The sequence below is a fragment of the Lissotriton helveticus genome, chromosome 3_1 (assembly GCF_964261635.1).
Source record: "Lissotriton helveticus chromosome 3_1, aLisHel1.1, whole genome shotgun sequence".
NCBI classification, from domain to species: domain Eukaryota; kingdom Metazoa; phylum Chordata; class Amphibia; order Caudata; family Salamandridae; genus Lissotriton; species Lissotriton helveticus.
In genome coordinates this window covers 1,899,178,571-1,899,195,462 of record NC_136061.1, presented here as the reverse complement: position 1 = coordinate 1,899,195,462, position 16,892 = coordinate 1,899,178,571, and the positions used below count along the sequence as shown (strand labels likewise).

General features: G+C 45.8%; 1 protein-coding gene across 2 annotated transcripts in view; it reads right to left on the bottom strand.

Annotated features, from left to right (window-relative positions):
• The window catches only part of LOC144825200 (galanin peptides-like), a 257,154-nt gene extending 240,610 nt beyond the window's left edge, over positions 1–16,544 (bottom strand). For both annotated transcript variants that reach the window (XM_078684053.1, XM_078684052.1), the window contains exons 1-2: positions 16,344–16,544; positions 4,068–4,148 (exon numbers count right to left, since the gene is read on the bottom strand). In XM_078684053.1, coding sequence (XP_078540179.1) covers positions 4,068–4,148 — 81 coding nt within the window. In that variant the 5' untranslated portion in view covers positions 16,344–16,544. The remainder of the gene's footprint in view (positions 1–4,067; positions 4,149–16,343) is intronic.
• Positions 16,545–16,892: the final 348 nt, after the last annotated feature.

Below are 16,892 nucleotides of genomic sequence, written 5' to 3'. Positions count from 1 at the left end.
GTCTGTCGTGTTTTGGCAGCTCCTGAGTTAGGGTTTAGCTATGCTACACGATCTTTTCCGTTAACTTGACCAAAATGTACGGGGGCCATTTTGAATCCTTCCGACTTCCATTTTGTATGAACACGCTGCCTCATGGTCAGCGTGCCCCTTTGTCCTTTCTCGATACCCATGGTCATTTATTCTGCTCGGCAACAGGCTATTTTTAGTACTGGTCAAGCGCACATGCGCACTATGCATCGACTGGTCATTCTCTAGGAATGTTAGCATAAACTGACCAGTGCTATTAAACTCCTCCCACATGCTGGCTGTGTTCCAAAAATGACCTTATATGTACCTAAAGTGTGTAACTTGTAACCGCCTATCTTTTTATTGTCATTAAACTGTATAAAAGAGGTCGCGCACCGATGTTCGGTGTGCTACTTCTTACATTGCCGAAGGGTGTTGTAGGAATGTACCACCACCCCATGGGGTCTTAATAAACTTGTCTTTTGCATTTTCCAGTGTCCGTGCCAACTTCTATACTAAGGTGTTCGAGAGTTTAGCAGAATATGTAGGCCTGATCTAACCCAACACCTCATCTTGCTATTTAGCATCTGGTACGCCTGGAGATCATGATAGTTGAGCCAGATTGAAGACATACATTTCTGTAGTCATAAATGGTACTCCTTACATTTTGGTGCGTGAACAGAAATTACGCAATGCCGCATTGTCAACTTTACATACAAAAGCACTCTGAGCAGCTGCACATATACTGTAGACACCATGCCACTTCAGCCTAAACCCTAGTACAATCATGCCTCAATCCCAATTTGGGGGTACTGATAAGAGAAGCTAACATGGAACTATTCTACATATTCAAGTTTCCAGCAATGCCTGCAAGTGATTGAAAGGTACAGCGAAAAACTCTGTGGAATCCTTTATTATTGAGTGTGTCCAATATGGGTGATTTTAGTGTACTGCACTCTGCAGCACTGAGATCTAAGTGCATCAACTAAGGTAAGGTTCATCAGGCAGCTTTCAGATAACATTAGCCGTAAGTGATCCAGAGAGGCACTCGGGGGCAGATTTATAATAACTGGCGCATCCCTGCATATCAGCAGGGATGCACCAGTTATTGTGCACCACGGCTCCGCCACCATGGATGCGCCGTTTTACAATGCGGCGTACCATGGGGCAAAAACGGCACAGATGCGTGACGTATCTGTGCCGTAAAGGCGGCGCATTGCTGCAGTTCAAGCAATACTCTGAGGGGTCCTATCTTTACAATGCTGCGTCAATCCTTACACCTGCTTCAAGCAGGCCCAGGGGTTTGATCCAGCATTGGCTCAAAAGTGACTGAGTGAAATCTTGTAAATTTCACTCAGCCACTTTTGGAAGGCATTCCTGCACCGCCCCCCTGCGCTGGAACTCCTACTTCTGGCAGAGGGCTTTACAACATCACGCATCTGCCTGATGCGTCACGTTGTAAACCCTGCAGCATGGCGCAGCTTTTGCGCCACCACTGCGTCACAAAAGTGACGCAGTGGCGGCGTAAAAGATGCGCAATGGGCTTGTAAATCTGCCCCTTAGTGTCCACTTGGGATGCTTAGAAACTAACTACCTCTGTCCAAGTCCATCCATGTTGCTCATGTCCCCCTGTGTAAAATGGATTTCCGTATTAGCAATAGTCTTAGGCTGAGTTTATGAAGCATTTGCATTGTCCTTTCATCTCCAAAGTAAGTGCTTCAGTAATATTTACAAAGGCACGCAAGTTCAATTTGCGCTGCCTTGTTTAGTTTGGTAAGGAAATGTAATGCAACGCAGCTGCTTGCACTGTGTTATGTTACATTTCAACTTGGGAGAATTTCCATTGGTGGAGCATGAACGTACCCATGCATCCACCCATGGATTTTGGCACATTCCCAGATTAATTAAATCTAGTAAACCCGGGAATGCGTCAAAATGTTACGTCTTCCCCAGTGAGGTGCAACGAGGAGAAATAACTTTATTTTTCCTCGTTAATTCCTCTTTCTATGTTTAATGCATCACTGCATCACACATATATAGAGGAAAATGCTTCAAAGGTTGTTTTTGTGCTGGAAGGTGTTCCTTCCTGCACAAAAACAATCCTGCCCGTAATGCAGGCACCCTTGCACTATGCTGCAAGGGTGCATTTGTTGGCACTACAAAGCACACAGTGCGCTAATGCAAGAAGAGAGCAGACATGCTCCATATGTTTGTGAACATGAATCATTTTTGCTCTCTCTCCCTTTCACACAACACAGCAGAAAAACTTGCTTGCTGCCCAGCATTACATGAAATGTTATTAACAGAACCCCAAGGTTTATAACCCAATAACTAAATTATTCAGGTAGGGCCATGATTAATACATTTGTGAGTACTCATATGGCTTGGTCTGTTTCTTTCACAAGGATGATATTCATTAATATTATTTCACCCGTTAGTTAAAAATACTTAATAATAAGACTTCTAAAAGTATGTCTGAGATTAATGGGATTGCAGTAATACATATCATTTGAATAACACAACAATATGCAGAAGCTGGCAGTGCTTATTTTGTGTCATGGATGGGCATCAGAACTCGAGGGCCATAGTATCAAGGAACGGCAATAACCTTATCGACGCTTTAGCGGCAGGAAACTGCCGCTAAAGCGACGATAATAGGCTTGATAATATGCCCTTGTGAATTCCCATAGAAGCCCAGGTTCTGGTGTGAACATGGGCTTCTATGGGAATTCACAAGGGCTTATTACCAAGCCCATTATCGCTGCTTTAGCGGCAGTTTCCTGCCGCTAAAGCAGCGATAATGTTATCGCCGTTCCTTGATAATATGGCACCATGTTTGGCAAAAAGAAGGAGACAAAAAAGGACAGAAAAACAGTGACAAAGGGAGAAAGCAGGGTTGAAACAGAATTTGCAAACGTGAGATAAAGAGATAGGCTAGTGAAAGAATAGAGCATGAGGAGGATTCAAGACTGGGTAGCTTTGTATTCAGCAGCAGAGCCGGCTTTAGGGCAGTGCAACCTGTGCAGCAACACATGGCACTGAGCAGTGGGAGTGTGAGGAATGCTGTCTTTATAAATTACTTATGGGTATAAAGGCACCTGCTTCGGAGTTCCTTATGTGTTCAGCAGTTTGAGTTTGTAGGCAATATTGCAAATATGAAGACAATGCTTGAGATTAATGTTCTTGCCTGAGAGAGATCAGAGTTTTGTCTAGTGACATTTTTAACTGACCATAAAGTAGCACAGATGGTTAAGATGCACCTACAAGGAACGTGTACCATGCATAGTATAGAACTGTATTTTTTCTGGATAGCTCAGTGGGTAACTGTCTTTGACACAGCGATCCTTTTGTTACTTTCAGTACATAAATTGCAATCCTAATACAGCACAGTACCAATGAAATGTCATCAAAGAGCTGCATGCAAACTGCATTGTAAGGGTTAGAGTGTTCTGTTTTTGCCCAGTCTTTCATTATCATAATATTGCTAAAAATAGTTTGTTTGGGTAGAAATGCATTCTTATTAGTAAAACTTACCCCACTACTGTGATACGTTTTAAATCCCGAGTCGTGCTTCTCCCGACTAAACACTCTTAAAATATACTGCCTTCTAGTATGGATGCGTGATTTCTCCACCTTGTAATCCTCATTGTTTTATGTACCATTTTCTACAGATGAATGCACACATGATTTGTTGTCTCTATATAATGTCTGCGTGGTGTAAAGTGCACTGACACCCTACACTGGTATAAGTAGCGCTATGGTACAAATGAAAGGTTTGTTAGTGAGGGTTAGGGAGAGATGAGGGGCACTTTTTAGAGGGTGGTAGTGAGGGAATTTGTGCAGAAAGGGGTCTTTGGGGGAGTGCCATAAAAGATTACCACACTGGCGACGGGCTGATGTCGGTTTCCAGCAGTGCTGGACACAGGCTCATATGAACAACTTTGGGCCTCTACATATATATTTTTTTATTTTTAACAAATGAAGCGCCACAGAAACACCAGTGTCCCTCACCCCAGCATAGTTTTCAGTCGTTAATTCATTGATGAATGAAGACAGCTTACCGATAACACAAGTCCAAACGTGTGTGAGATGCTGACACAGAAGATTAGCGCGATGAACATGATGCTTGTACACCTTTGCATCTAGAAAAGAGAAGCACAAAACAACAGTTTCTTCCCTCTGCAAGTTTCCTGAACTTTGCCAAGTTAAAAAATAAAAGTGAATTCAATGACTTAACAGTCGGTCCCAGAATATAGAAAAGTTTTCTTCTTAAATGCCTCCGTCCCTTTTTAAGCTATGACAATACTGCTGTGTCGGTGCCCACCCACGCGAGGTCATGTAGAGAGGAATATAGCTACGAGGCAGACTGGGGCTAGTTATTTTTCGATCCACGATTCATAATTAGCCTGGCAACTCATTAGAAAGTTGGGATGTAAATTAAAGGCTGGCATACTTCCTTATTTCATCATCACCTTTATCTGGCCTTGAGGAAATTATGCGAAGAAAATATTATCAAGCAGCATGCAGCATACAATGTTCCTTCCATCATCGGGAGCGAAAACATAATTAAACATGTACCTCCTTTCAACATCATCGTGAATTTAGGAATTGCTGGGTCAGTGCATGCATTATAAAATCAGAGTAGCAGGCAACAACAAGCATTTGCAATGCAATAGGTCTCGCATTTGTGAGAGTTTGAGCTATTGGCATTCTAAATGACAATGCCTTTTATTTATGTGTTTTAAAAACCTGTAAGCAGTGCATAAAACACGCACTTTGTACTTGTAGTTCTCGCCTACGAGAAGCAAGACTAGCAGTAACTAGCACTGATCTCAAGTGCTCCAGCTAAAAGAAAAAAAATTGTGCTGCAAAGTGTCTGTGTAATAACACATGCAGCAGGGGCAGTGCTTGAAAATGGGTGTAGCTTAGTGCCCATATCCTGAGCACAGCTGATCTCAAAGAGACAGCATAAGCGCTGCCTAGGTGAGACTTAAACATTTGGTCATTCTGTTTGCTCTTTAAGCACCTTGGAATAAGAACATTTAATTAATTTGCTTCCTATCTTTCTGACCTGCCCTCCTTTATCTGGTAATTCAAACAACCTACCCAATTACCTGTTGTGCTGCTCCAGGCATGTATATTCACACAGCATACACATCTCACTCCCAACATGTTTGTCCCAATAATGTATAAACGTCGACCCCCCAGTCATTTGACCCTTCCACTTTGTCTCATGTTGATCTGAGAAAGAGGTTCTACACTGGCCCTTCTTATTTGCTACTGCTTGTTCTCCTAGCTCTATAATGATTGACTCTGACACACAGACGTAAACACACAAACGCACATGCACTTCCGTTTGTTCGAATAGGACGTTTAAGAACAATCTCAGGATTGGTTTACCACTTTTACATATCTGGACTGCAGACATTTGATTCAAGTGATATGAGCATCTTTAATAACTCTCAGTGATTAGTTAAAAGTAGACAATGTCAACAGTAGATGTCCTTAGAGAACTGTAAATCACATACGAAATAAACCTGAACATGTGAGAAAACTGCTGCCTCTGAATAAAGATAATAAACTGCCTTGTGCAGCTCTATCAACAGCTGATCTGTAAGTGAAGTGTAACCCCCCCCCCATGGCTGTATCTTTTGTCCTGCGGCTCCTGGTCAGGTAGTACAGTACTGAACTGGATAGTTTATAACCATGGATCTCTGTACCACACCAGTGCAAGAAACTGTGCCTGCCGCCAAGCAACAGGGAAGGAATCCAGTCTGAGGCTAAACAGGTACAATACTCAAAACTTCACACTGCACAACTACTGCCCACTTAGACCTGAACTGGGAGGTAAAGCATCCCTTCTATAGTTTAACACAGTCACCATTTGGCACCATACAGTGAGCCTGCCACAGCCTGAGAGAGTTATTGCCAGGAGTTCCTCTTTATAGAAACTGTTTTGAAAACATGGGGGGAAAACTATTCATAATTTGCAATACAGTTTTCCAGAAATGTTAGACAAAAGCTAAAGAAACATAAAATATTGCAATACTCCAAACTGACACATTACCTAGTAGCAGAGGCGCAACTAGAGTCAAATTTCGGGGGGGGCTAAGAAAAAATTTCGGCGGGGCTGAATCTTTAGGCACTCGGCAGAGTCGAGCTGAAGGGGCTCTTAGAAGGGGTGAAACAACAACAAAGCCCCATTAACATGCACAAGGTCTTTTAAAGACTTGTGAAGTGCTCGGGTGCGGCTGTGAGCAGGCCCCGGGAAGTGTCTCATCCCGGGCTACCACACACGACGGGGGGCTGAAGCCCTTTGAGGCCAATGGGTGTTGCCCGCCTGCCTGGGCCCATGCCATAGTGCAGTGGTTCCCAAACTTTTCCAACCTACGGCTCCCTTTACCTATTGACTGTTGGCCGCGGCTCCCCATTATGGTACCTTTTGTGGCGGGTGGTGAATGTAAGCCCATTCTCTGGAGTACTTTCATGTTTTTCCCTAAAAATAAATGGGATAAAGCTGAAGGTATTCTAAAACATAGATGTAATCATATCCTGGCCACTGCAGAGCCCCATGCTGTATCAACAACTGATTGGACTAATTGGAGAGAAATAGTGTTCTCAGAGAAGTGAACTGTAAATGCACGTCAGTGTCCATGCCTGAAACACATTGGCGTGTGCTCTGCAGACTGTTTGACACACTGTGAGCTTCATCAGACAAAACCCCAACAAGGTTTATTCACCTCAAATCAGAGCATGCCATGTTTCTTAGCCATTTACAAATTCTGAAAAAGACAGCAGGTGAGGAATTCACAAATGAATTACCAACACGTTGTGAGAAACAAAATATGGCATAGCTGCGGAACTAAATATTCACTTTTGCAAACAAATATATATTGGATGATACTATTAATAGTGATCACTGTTCTCTGCTGTTTATTCCAATTTCCTTTTCAATATAATGTGTAAAACGTGGACAATGGAATAAAAGAATTAAAACAAACATGATCTAGACACATTCAAGCACAATCAAGGTTTGGAGTAAGTCTGCAGCAATTTTTGGCAAACAGAAAAGGCAAACAAAAAACATTTGATTGAGCACTGGCAATGCACGTGGTTTTCCTGCAATTTCAATATTATCTCATTTGATTTGATGATCACAGGTGATTCTGTTTGCTAGGCTCCTGGGTTCTCTATTCAGGAAAGAGAATAAGAAAGGCACAATAGGGAGCTAAAGCGAAGGCGTGATAACAAATTGTTTACTTACAATAATATGTCAGACTGTAAAGGCATATACCTGAAACTTATTTTCTAAAGTGAATAAGCATATTTTTTTCACCTAAAAATAAATAAATCCTAAAGCAGCCTTGGAATTTGGACACATGGATGTTAACCCTGGTTTCTATCAGGTCAAAAATCATGCAATTGTGGACAAACTTCTGTGTTTGTATGCTCCCTAAATTGTAAATATTTGTGATAAAAAAAGCAGTGTAAAAACAAATATTATATTGTGTTGTTCGCTACTGCCCCGTTAACCCAAAAGGCTACTACTGGCATTTGCACTTGTGACCTGCAGGTCTGTTGCTCGCATATGATTACAGCAGACTCTCAACCCTCTGAATGATCTTACTGAGACTGGAGCATGTTTTATGTATACTGTAAGTCGCACTGTTTCATATCCCTTGCTCCCCACCCTCACCCCCACCCCCACCTTTTTCCAAATAAGTGTATTAATAATACATGTCCCTCCTTGCAAAGAGATACTTTCTCTTACCGCGTATCTCTGGCTAAGGCCTCAGCAGCAGCTTTAACATTTTGAAAGACCCCAGGAGAGTCTGGGCTGAGCTATACTGCAATTCTGGGCAAAAACCCTCTAGATTAGGACAGAAAAAAGGAGACAAACAGCACCGGACAGCATGAAAGCAAAGAAATTGAAACATCCTCCCCTCCCTCCTGATCTGATAGTAGACGCCTTGAAAGTGAGGTTACACTGCCCTCTCATTGCCCAGGGCAACCACTGCAGGCCTGACCACACGGAGCAGTGTTCAATTTAGATGCACGTAAGTGAAAAACATACTATTTATTTGTGATTCCCAAACTGTGCGAGAATCTGTCCGTGGCGCCCTTGGCTAGTTTTCATGGCGCACCAGGGTGCCGGGGCGCACAGATTGGGAACCACAGCCATAGTGTCACAAGACTTATGTCTCTCCATCTCAGGCAGACAACTTGGACATCTGCCTGAATGCATGTCTCACCAGTGGCAGACTCCCTCGGCACAGATCTACCCTGGTTCTTGGACATCTGTCTCTCAGATGTCAGACTCCTTGAGCCCCTATCTCACTAGTGTGACAAATTCCTTTGGCCTAGGTCTACCCTGGTTCTTGGACATCGGTCTTTCAGACGTCAGACCCCTTGTACCTCTATCTTACTAGTGTGACAGACTCCCTTGACCCAGGCCTATCATGATGCCTCAGCAATACCACAGAAGCCATCCTGGAGAACTCGTCATGCATGAACATCAGCAATGTCCCAATGAGGTCTGCATCAGATATGTTTAAAACAATAACTTGAGACATTTCTAGTTATACAGACAATTAAGTACTTACACAATCACTGACACATTATTTATTTTTAAAACATATCTGAAGTACGGGTCATTGGAAGATGGTTAATGATAATATAATGAAATCGCGGGCATCTGTCTGTCAGGTGTCAGAAGCATTGAAACAGTGTCTCACTAATGTCAGTCTCCCTGGCCCCAGTCTCTTGGACATTTGTCTCCGAGGCCACAGACCCCCGAACCCATGCCCCACTAGTCTCAGGTCCTCTGCCCTGCCTCTACCAGGCCACATTTAATGGGTCCCCGGGCTCAGGTTTCTGCAGTGTAAGACCCCTCACCTCCCCATCGCTCTTCAATGTCAGCCACATGGACCCCTGCCTCTTATTTCTTTTTCTGCTACTGACCTTCATCCCTCGGCCACTGGAGCGCCGTGGGTGAGATGGCGAGCCGGCTGTGAGGAGGTGCCCGGAGGATGCCCGAGGGATCAGGTGAGGGCCGCGCTCGTCGCTGTTGTGTTTGTCTGTAGCTGCTGCTGCATCCATCGGTGTCCGTGGCATGGACCACCCCCGCCACCACCGGTCTGTCAGTGTGGTTCCCGACAAATCACAGTACGCTCTCCGCTATTCTCAATTGCCTCAGCCCCCCCTCTCTCCAAGTGCATCAGCACCCCACCAAACGGTGTCTCTGCCCCCCTCTCCAAGTGCATCAGCACCCCACCAAACGGTGTCTCTGTCCCCCTTTCCAAGTGCATCAGCGCCCCCCACCAAATGGTGTCTTGCCCCCCCTCCCCAAGTGCCCCAAACCCCTCACCAACCGGTATCTCTCTCCTCCCTCTCTCAAAGTGGCCAAGCCCCTTACCCTTTAGAGTTGAACTCTCAGGACTATGTGCCTTCAATCTCCCATTGTCTTATGTCTCTCCCCTTTGCATGCTCTCTATCTCTCGAGTCCTTTGTGCCCGCATTCTCCCTGTCGATAACACTCTCGGGTACTCTGCTCCTTCATTCTCCCTGTGCCTCTGTCTCTCATTCTCTCGAGTTCCCGGCAGTGGCGTAACGAAACATGAGGGGGCCCCCCTGCAAAGTACATGGAGGGGGCCCCCCTACGGACTCACTCGGGATCTTTCAGGCCAGGTCACTGACCTGAAGGGGACCCTTGGAGCTCTAGGGCTCTCTGCATTGCAGGGGCAGCGGGGGCATTGTTATGCCACTGCCACAAGGCTCTCACAAATATGCCCCCTGTCTTTACAAACCAGTTCCGATATGGCAATGTCGGGGTCTGAATGTTCCTCTTAACCTGCAATCTTTCCTCCTTGGTGGAGGAACGTTCTATTCTGGCCCCCAGAAAGGACATCTCCTGGTCCTGGGAGACCTCAGCGTATGGTTGAAGACTTCTGATGGTCCTGGGAGACCTCGGTCTATGGATTGAGTCTCCTGATGGTGTCCTGGTATATATTTGGAGTCTCCTGATGGTCCTGGGAGAACTCAGGTTATGGTTGGAGTCTCTTGATGTTCCTGGGAGACCTCAGGTTATGGCTGGAGTCTCCTGGTGGTCCTGGGAAAGCTCAGTTTATGGCTGGAGTATCCTGATGGTGCAGCTCTTACATGTTCACATGATGCTGCTCTCTTACTAGGCCTTCATCTTTGTCTCTCGTCACTTATTTGTTGGCAGAGACCCTTTCCCAAGTGCTTTTTAGATTGCATTTCTCCAGCTCAATTAATTTATTAGAGAGATTGCAATCTCCCAATATTTGTTCAGGTGCTCTCTAAAAGTCTCAACGACTTTGCAACGGTCTGGCACTTTCTTTTTAAGATTAAACAAATATGTGAAAACATTCTGACTGAAATAATGCCTACACCCAACAATCTTTCTTTAAGATCGTACCACCTGTACCTCCTTTGCACCTGTTGCTGCAACCAACCTTGATACTGCACCTCCTGTGCACATGTTGATGCAACCAACCTTGCTGCCACCCTTGCAGGCTGCGCCCACAAGACCCCAGTCAGATTCTGCCCGGAGAAGCTAAAGGAGCTCTGTTTCTGCTTCTCAAGATCCCCTTGTTGGAATTGTTGAGTCCTCCTTTAGGACAAGGCACCTTTCTCACTGCCTGGAAAAATGCCGCAGTGAAACCCCTCCTGAAAAAGGTTTGCTGCACCCTCTGGATATTATTAACTTCAGTCCAATCTCTCTCTCACCATTCTGGGTCAGTTAATTGAAACACTACTTTTCCAAGATCTTCAAACATTCGCAGGAGAAAGCAATATTTATACCTTTCTCGACTGGATTTGCAGTTTTGCTGGAAATACTTGAGAGTTCCTGGAAAGCTCCACAGCCCCCTGCAAAGGAGTTAGATCTATCACTGGAGGCAGACGGCGGCACCCAAATGTCAGCCCTGCGGACAGTGTGAAGCCCTTGGCTGGATAACTGTCTCCTGTGTGGAAGAAGCTGCGCCTGTCTGCTCCTGTCAGATCCTGACTGCACCTGTCTACCCCTGCCTCCTCCTGCCTGTCCCTGCCTGTCCCTGCCTCCTCCTGTCAGATCCTGACTGCTCTTCTTTGCTCCTGCCTGCCCTGCCTGCTCCTGTCAGACCCTGCCTACCCCGCCTGCTCCTTCCTGCCCGCCTGCTCCTGTCAGACCCTGCCCGTGTCGCCTGCTCTTGTTAGGCCCTGCCTGCTCTTGTTAGGCCCTGCCTGCTACTGTCTGCCCCTGCCTGCTCCTGTGAGACCTTGCTTGCCCCTGACTGCTCCTGTCAGATCCTCACTGCTCCTGTCAGATCCTCACTTCTCCTGTCAGATCCTGACTGCTCCTGTCTGCCCCTGCCTGCTCCAGTCAGACACTGCCTGCTCCTGTCTGCCCCTGCATCCTCCTGTCAGGTCCTGCCTACTCCCGTCTGTCCCAGCCTCTGTCTGCCTGGTCATGTCTGACCTTGTAAGATCATGCCTGCTCCTGTCGGCCCCTGCCTGCTCCTGTCAGACCCTGCCTGCCCCTGCCTGCTACTGTCTGCTCCTACCTGCCCCTGTCTGCCCCTGCCTGCTCCTGCCTTCCCCTGCCTTCTCCTGACAGCCCCTGCCTGCTCCTGTCTACCTCTGTCTACTGATATGTTCATAACCACCTCAAACACAACGGGCCCAATTCACAAAGGCAAAGTTAGACTTTTGGTCTAAGTTTTGATCAAAAGTCCAACTTTAGTACTTTTCAGTGTGCACAACATAAGTTGCGAGTAAAATCTTTACGACTGCAGAGTTTCCACACTCATAGCAGAATCGCTGCATTCGGAGTGGAATCTCCGCACTTGGGGCAGAGGTCCACCTGGGTGTGGAAACTCCTCAATCATAAAGAGACTACTCGTAACTTATATTTGTGAATACCAAAAGGTAGTAAAGTTAGCCTTTTGTTCAAAACTTAGACCAAAAGCCTAACTTTACCTTTGCCCAATGCTGGCTATAGCCTTAGGGCTGCAATTCTTTGGAACAGCTTTGACCCCCATGGCATGATACTGCTCACTCCTATGAGATGACTGAAATGGCATATTTGAGGTTATTCTTTATATATTGTGGACATTGTTGGTATAATAGTGCCTATGCTTGGTGTAATGCTTGCACTGGCATAATGTTGGCAATCCCTAGCATTTTAATAACATTATCACTTCTGCCATTGATTAGTTTAACCTCTCTGCACCTATCCTTGCCATCACACATTCATCCATTATACATTTTATTTTACTATTCTTTCAAGCAATTGCCCATTCAAATACCCATACATGCATTCATTCACTTACCTATCAAGTATCCATTCATTGAAACACTCATTTATCCATTCATGTACACACCCATTCAACATTTTGTACATTGTCAGATTCACCAATGAAGCCACTAAAACACAGCACAAACTCGGCAATAAAGAGGCAATGCCAGTGAAGCCTTTAGCCAGACGTATTGGCTTTACCAATGCTTAAATATTTTGCCGAACACAGAGGTGTTTTGTTTTGCTGTGGCAAACACCATTCTATTGATTTAGTTTGATCCTGAGAGCTAGCTTCCAAGAGTGAATATTTTAACACTCATTTACCATAGTTTCGGTGACAGGGGAATGCTAGGCAGAATGGCAGATAGGAAATGCTAGTTGCATGAGCATGGTGGCATTTGCGTTTTTCTTAATAAATGGAAGTATTTTCTTAAATACTTGGACACATGTATATTGTGCTCGCTGTAGTTTTCTCTTCGGTTTGATTACATTAACTATAGTGAGGCCCCGCTCCAGATTTCATCTAGAGCTCTCCGGCCTCATTACTGTGCTGAGGGGGCTCCCTGCAGCTCGGGGCCCCCTGCAGCTCTGGGCCCCCACGCACTGCGGGGGCTGCAGGGGCCTGTGTTACGCCCCTGGTTCCCGGTGTCTCTCTATCACAGCGTTCCCTGTGTCACTCTTTCGGGTTCTCTGTCTCTCACTCTCTAGGAAGCCTCATTTACATTTAAATGGTCTTTAACAGACCTGTGAAGACTTCGGGTGCGGCTGCAATTAGACGCCGCCAGCCGCGAAGGAAGCTGTGTCAGCCCGGGCTGACACACACGACGGGGGGGGCTGAAGCCCCGTGAGCCCAATGGGTGTTGCGCGCCTGCCTAGTAGATTGTCTACAGCAGCACATAAGAAAATCGTGTGGCACTCTTTCAAAGTTGCTGTCAGATAAGGATAAAGCCTTGAAGAAGCCTATATGCCACCCCTTTGGGGTTCTCACTGTGCTATATATGACTATGCATGTCATTCTTCCCCTTCTGCAACATCCAGATACTGATAAAAATGCACCTTCTAGAGTGTTCCTTCTGGATTCCAAACAGTTACATGACATACATCTGCAATGTGTACATGCTGCAGAGACAAGAGTCTGCTTTACTGAATTTCAGAGATTGTTGTTGCAGGAATTTAAAACCCACATCTCCCAGTTTAGTGAAGCAGCACGTTTACAAGTCTATTTTGTAGCATCCCAGTGCAATATGGACAATATGCAGAGGGTGAGAGGAAATGTCAGGTAGGGCAGCCTGAAGGAAGAATAACTCATTATTTGAGAGCAGTTATTGGCTTAACAGTTACACCTGCTGATCAGACAAGAAGATGGTGCTGATTTAGAATAGTAATGGTAGTGGTGCAATCTGTGATTTCTCCAAACTTGCCACTGAAGTGTTAGGAATGAAAGCACAGTTTTAATGAAATAATAATTACTGAAAGGAGACTGATAGAGTTGAAAAGGCACTATGATACTGCGTTGTGCACATGCACTGCTACCGGGAGTCCTCCAAGTAGTTATGGACAGACAGGATCAGCTCATTTTAGACTTTGTGAGATAGTGGTGTACGTCTCTGTTTACAAAGACAGTTAGTGGTAAAGATAGTACAAGAACTCGAAGGAAGCAGCTGACTGTAGTGACACGTGCATCCGGCACAATGTGCAGGCGCATTTTAATAATCATGTGCCAGATGCCAAATGACGTCAAACATGCAGTCACATGTTCAGCGTAAGTAACTTTGTGATGTGCCTTCAAAAGGCTTTAAATAAATGGTTTTGCACAATAAACCTGGGTGGACTTAATAATACGAAACATTCTTTTGATTTTTGTGCACTGAGATCATGTGTTCAGGTGTTGGGCAACTCGGTAACCAAGAAACCCTCACCCGAGTTCGCCGATCCCACCTCCATTGAGGGAGGACATGTTTCTGCACACTCAGAGGCTGTGCAGGGAAACAGGGAATATGGCCTGGTACTGCCTAAGTCCCCTTTACTGTAAAACCACGACTCACCCTTGGATGCGGACTCCCTCCCTCCTACAAGGCAAGCATTTCAAACCACACTCCTTTTTGGATAGGGGGAGTAACCGTCCGCCGTATTTTATTGCAAAATTAAAACATTGAACTTAATATTTGCATTATGTACAATTACGCAGAAAGTTCAGATACATTGATAGGTACAAGATGTTACTTGGCTAACTTGAATATGTTTCCAATACAAATCCATTCGTACCATAATCTAAAACATGCATATACTTTGCTTTCTACGTATCCCTGCTAGAGCCTACGGCAAGGTCAGTGATGGCAGCCCTAGATCCCAGTAAGACTACAAAACTCCACTGGAGTAAGATTGCGTAGGGGTTCCAGCTTATCGGACGGATATTTTCCCCTGGGTCCCCCCTACGCCCTTAGACTTAACTCAATAACGGGGCGCTGCAATTCTGTATCCTTGCGCCCCTCATGCGCGTGCGGGGGTGGCCGACCACCCTACTGGAAAGCATTACTCCTTGGCCCCCGCACCCTTACAGCCTATCAACGGCTGTAACTGCCCCTGCAGTTCCATGGTGCTGGCCGTGGGTGTGCGGGAAACGTCAGCTTGGGGGGAGAGAAACAAGAGACTGCTCACGCTCCCCCCTCAGCCTTTTAAGAATGTGATGGGGCAGGCCGGTCCAAATGCGTTAACTGTGCGTTGACCCAGAAGCACTAATAGTGCTTCCAGTTCAAGCCTCAGCCCCCATGCCATAGGCTGCCCAGGGGAGGTGGGGCACCGCGTCACTAGGGTGTGCAGCGACACCCCCACCTCCTCTGGGCCAGGGGACCGGCACAACTGCCATAATGGTGGTACGCTCGATTCCAAGCTTAGCCTGCCCAAGAGCTTGCTTAACGTGCAGCACGGGCCACCGCATCCCCAGCACTGTAGAGGACACAGCGGTGGCAAGTGAAAACCCTGGCATGGGGGCTGGTTAGCTCAGTCAACTCTGGTAGGACACCGGCTTTACATAAGAAGCATAAACCTGTAGCAGTAGTGTGCGCTCTGACCGCAGGAAGTCACCAGAACTAAGCAAGCACGTCAGACGCCATCTTAGCACAGAGCTTGGATCAGAGCATTTAATTTAATTATTAATTATGCTTTTAAATACATTGAGAAAGCGAGTAAGAATGATGAAAATAGGGTATTTGTTAAATATTTATGGAGACCCTGCTGGACACAAATAATGGTATTTTATGCCGTGATATATGGGGGTTTTGATTTGACAGTCTAATCCTTTTAGTCAACTTCACTAAAGTTCTATCTGTAAATAAATCACTTGTAGTGCATTTTTATTGCATAACTTTCAAGCCAATGCATGGTTGTTTTTAATTTCCCATACGATCCTAAAATGTTTTTTTGTGATTTGCGGATCGGGCTTGTTTTGCTGTTTTTCAAAGGGGGTTGTGCACGTTTTCCATTTCAACCTGGCAATGCTGTTTGGTTAGATATGAACACTGAGCCGGGAGCCTAGGGTTTTAAAAACATCTCGGTCAGGAAGTAAGGTACAAATTCTGGAACCTCTCGCATTTCTTGTCTGTGTTTTCATGTTTCACTTGTGTAAAACGGCTCTGTGGTTTCCATGTTTTGCTTGCGAAAAGCGGCGACGTTACCACCAAATAAAAGAAATAGTCCCAAATAAAATAGGTAAAGACCCCCAGTGTAAGTAAATTGTAGTTGGTCGGTGCTGCTTGCCTTAACCGGATGTGATATATCCGGAGTGGCAGCCAATAAAAAGCCACTAAAAAAGACCGACGCAGGAGAAAACAAATGGTAAGCCGAAGGTGGGATTGCAATGCTTATACAGATTACTTAAGGTCTTCCAGACAGCGCATGTGCGCTGCCTAGGCTCGACCTAAAAATGTGTGGAACGTGACTCAACTCAAGCGGACAACGGCGCTTACGAGATGAACTGCATAACATAAAGAGAGATGTGGCTGTGAAGGAGAGAGAGAGTAGTGAGGGCAGAGCTTGTTACCTTGGCAGGGTGTGACGGTCTGTCTTTCAGGCAGTCGTGCTCTTCCGACCTCTGGGCAGTGGGCAGCAGGCGTGCTTGCACGTGCAGGCTCTGGGCATGCAGGGCGGTGACCTGGCTGCAGATCTCGCAGAATATCTAGACGAAAGCCTCTGAAAAAGGGTAAAAGCAGACCTCACTGAATAGTCGGGGATGTGCAGGCAGCCTGGGCGATCTCTTTGTGGGAGAAGCCTTTTCCTCCCCTCTATTTATTGTCCGATGTGAAAAGACCAGGGCGTGTCCCTCCGGGCAAACAGCCATTAGTACGCTGATGTTAGTCCGCCTACCATTACTTAGCAAACAAGGAGAAGAGAGGAACCGAGGAGAGAGAGGTAAGAGGGGATGTGTAGTATTTAAGGGTTAAGGGTAGGGGGCGGTCGTGCAGGGGGTAGTCTTTTTGGATTTAGGTTAGTGTAGTCGTGTTTTTGTTCAGTAGAGTAGTGTACTTTGGTTTAGGGTAGTGTCAGGGGGGTTGTGCAGCGTAGTGTTTGGGAGTAGGGACAGGACTGGGGG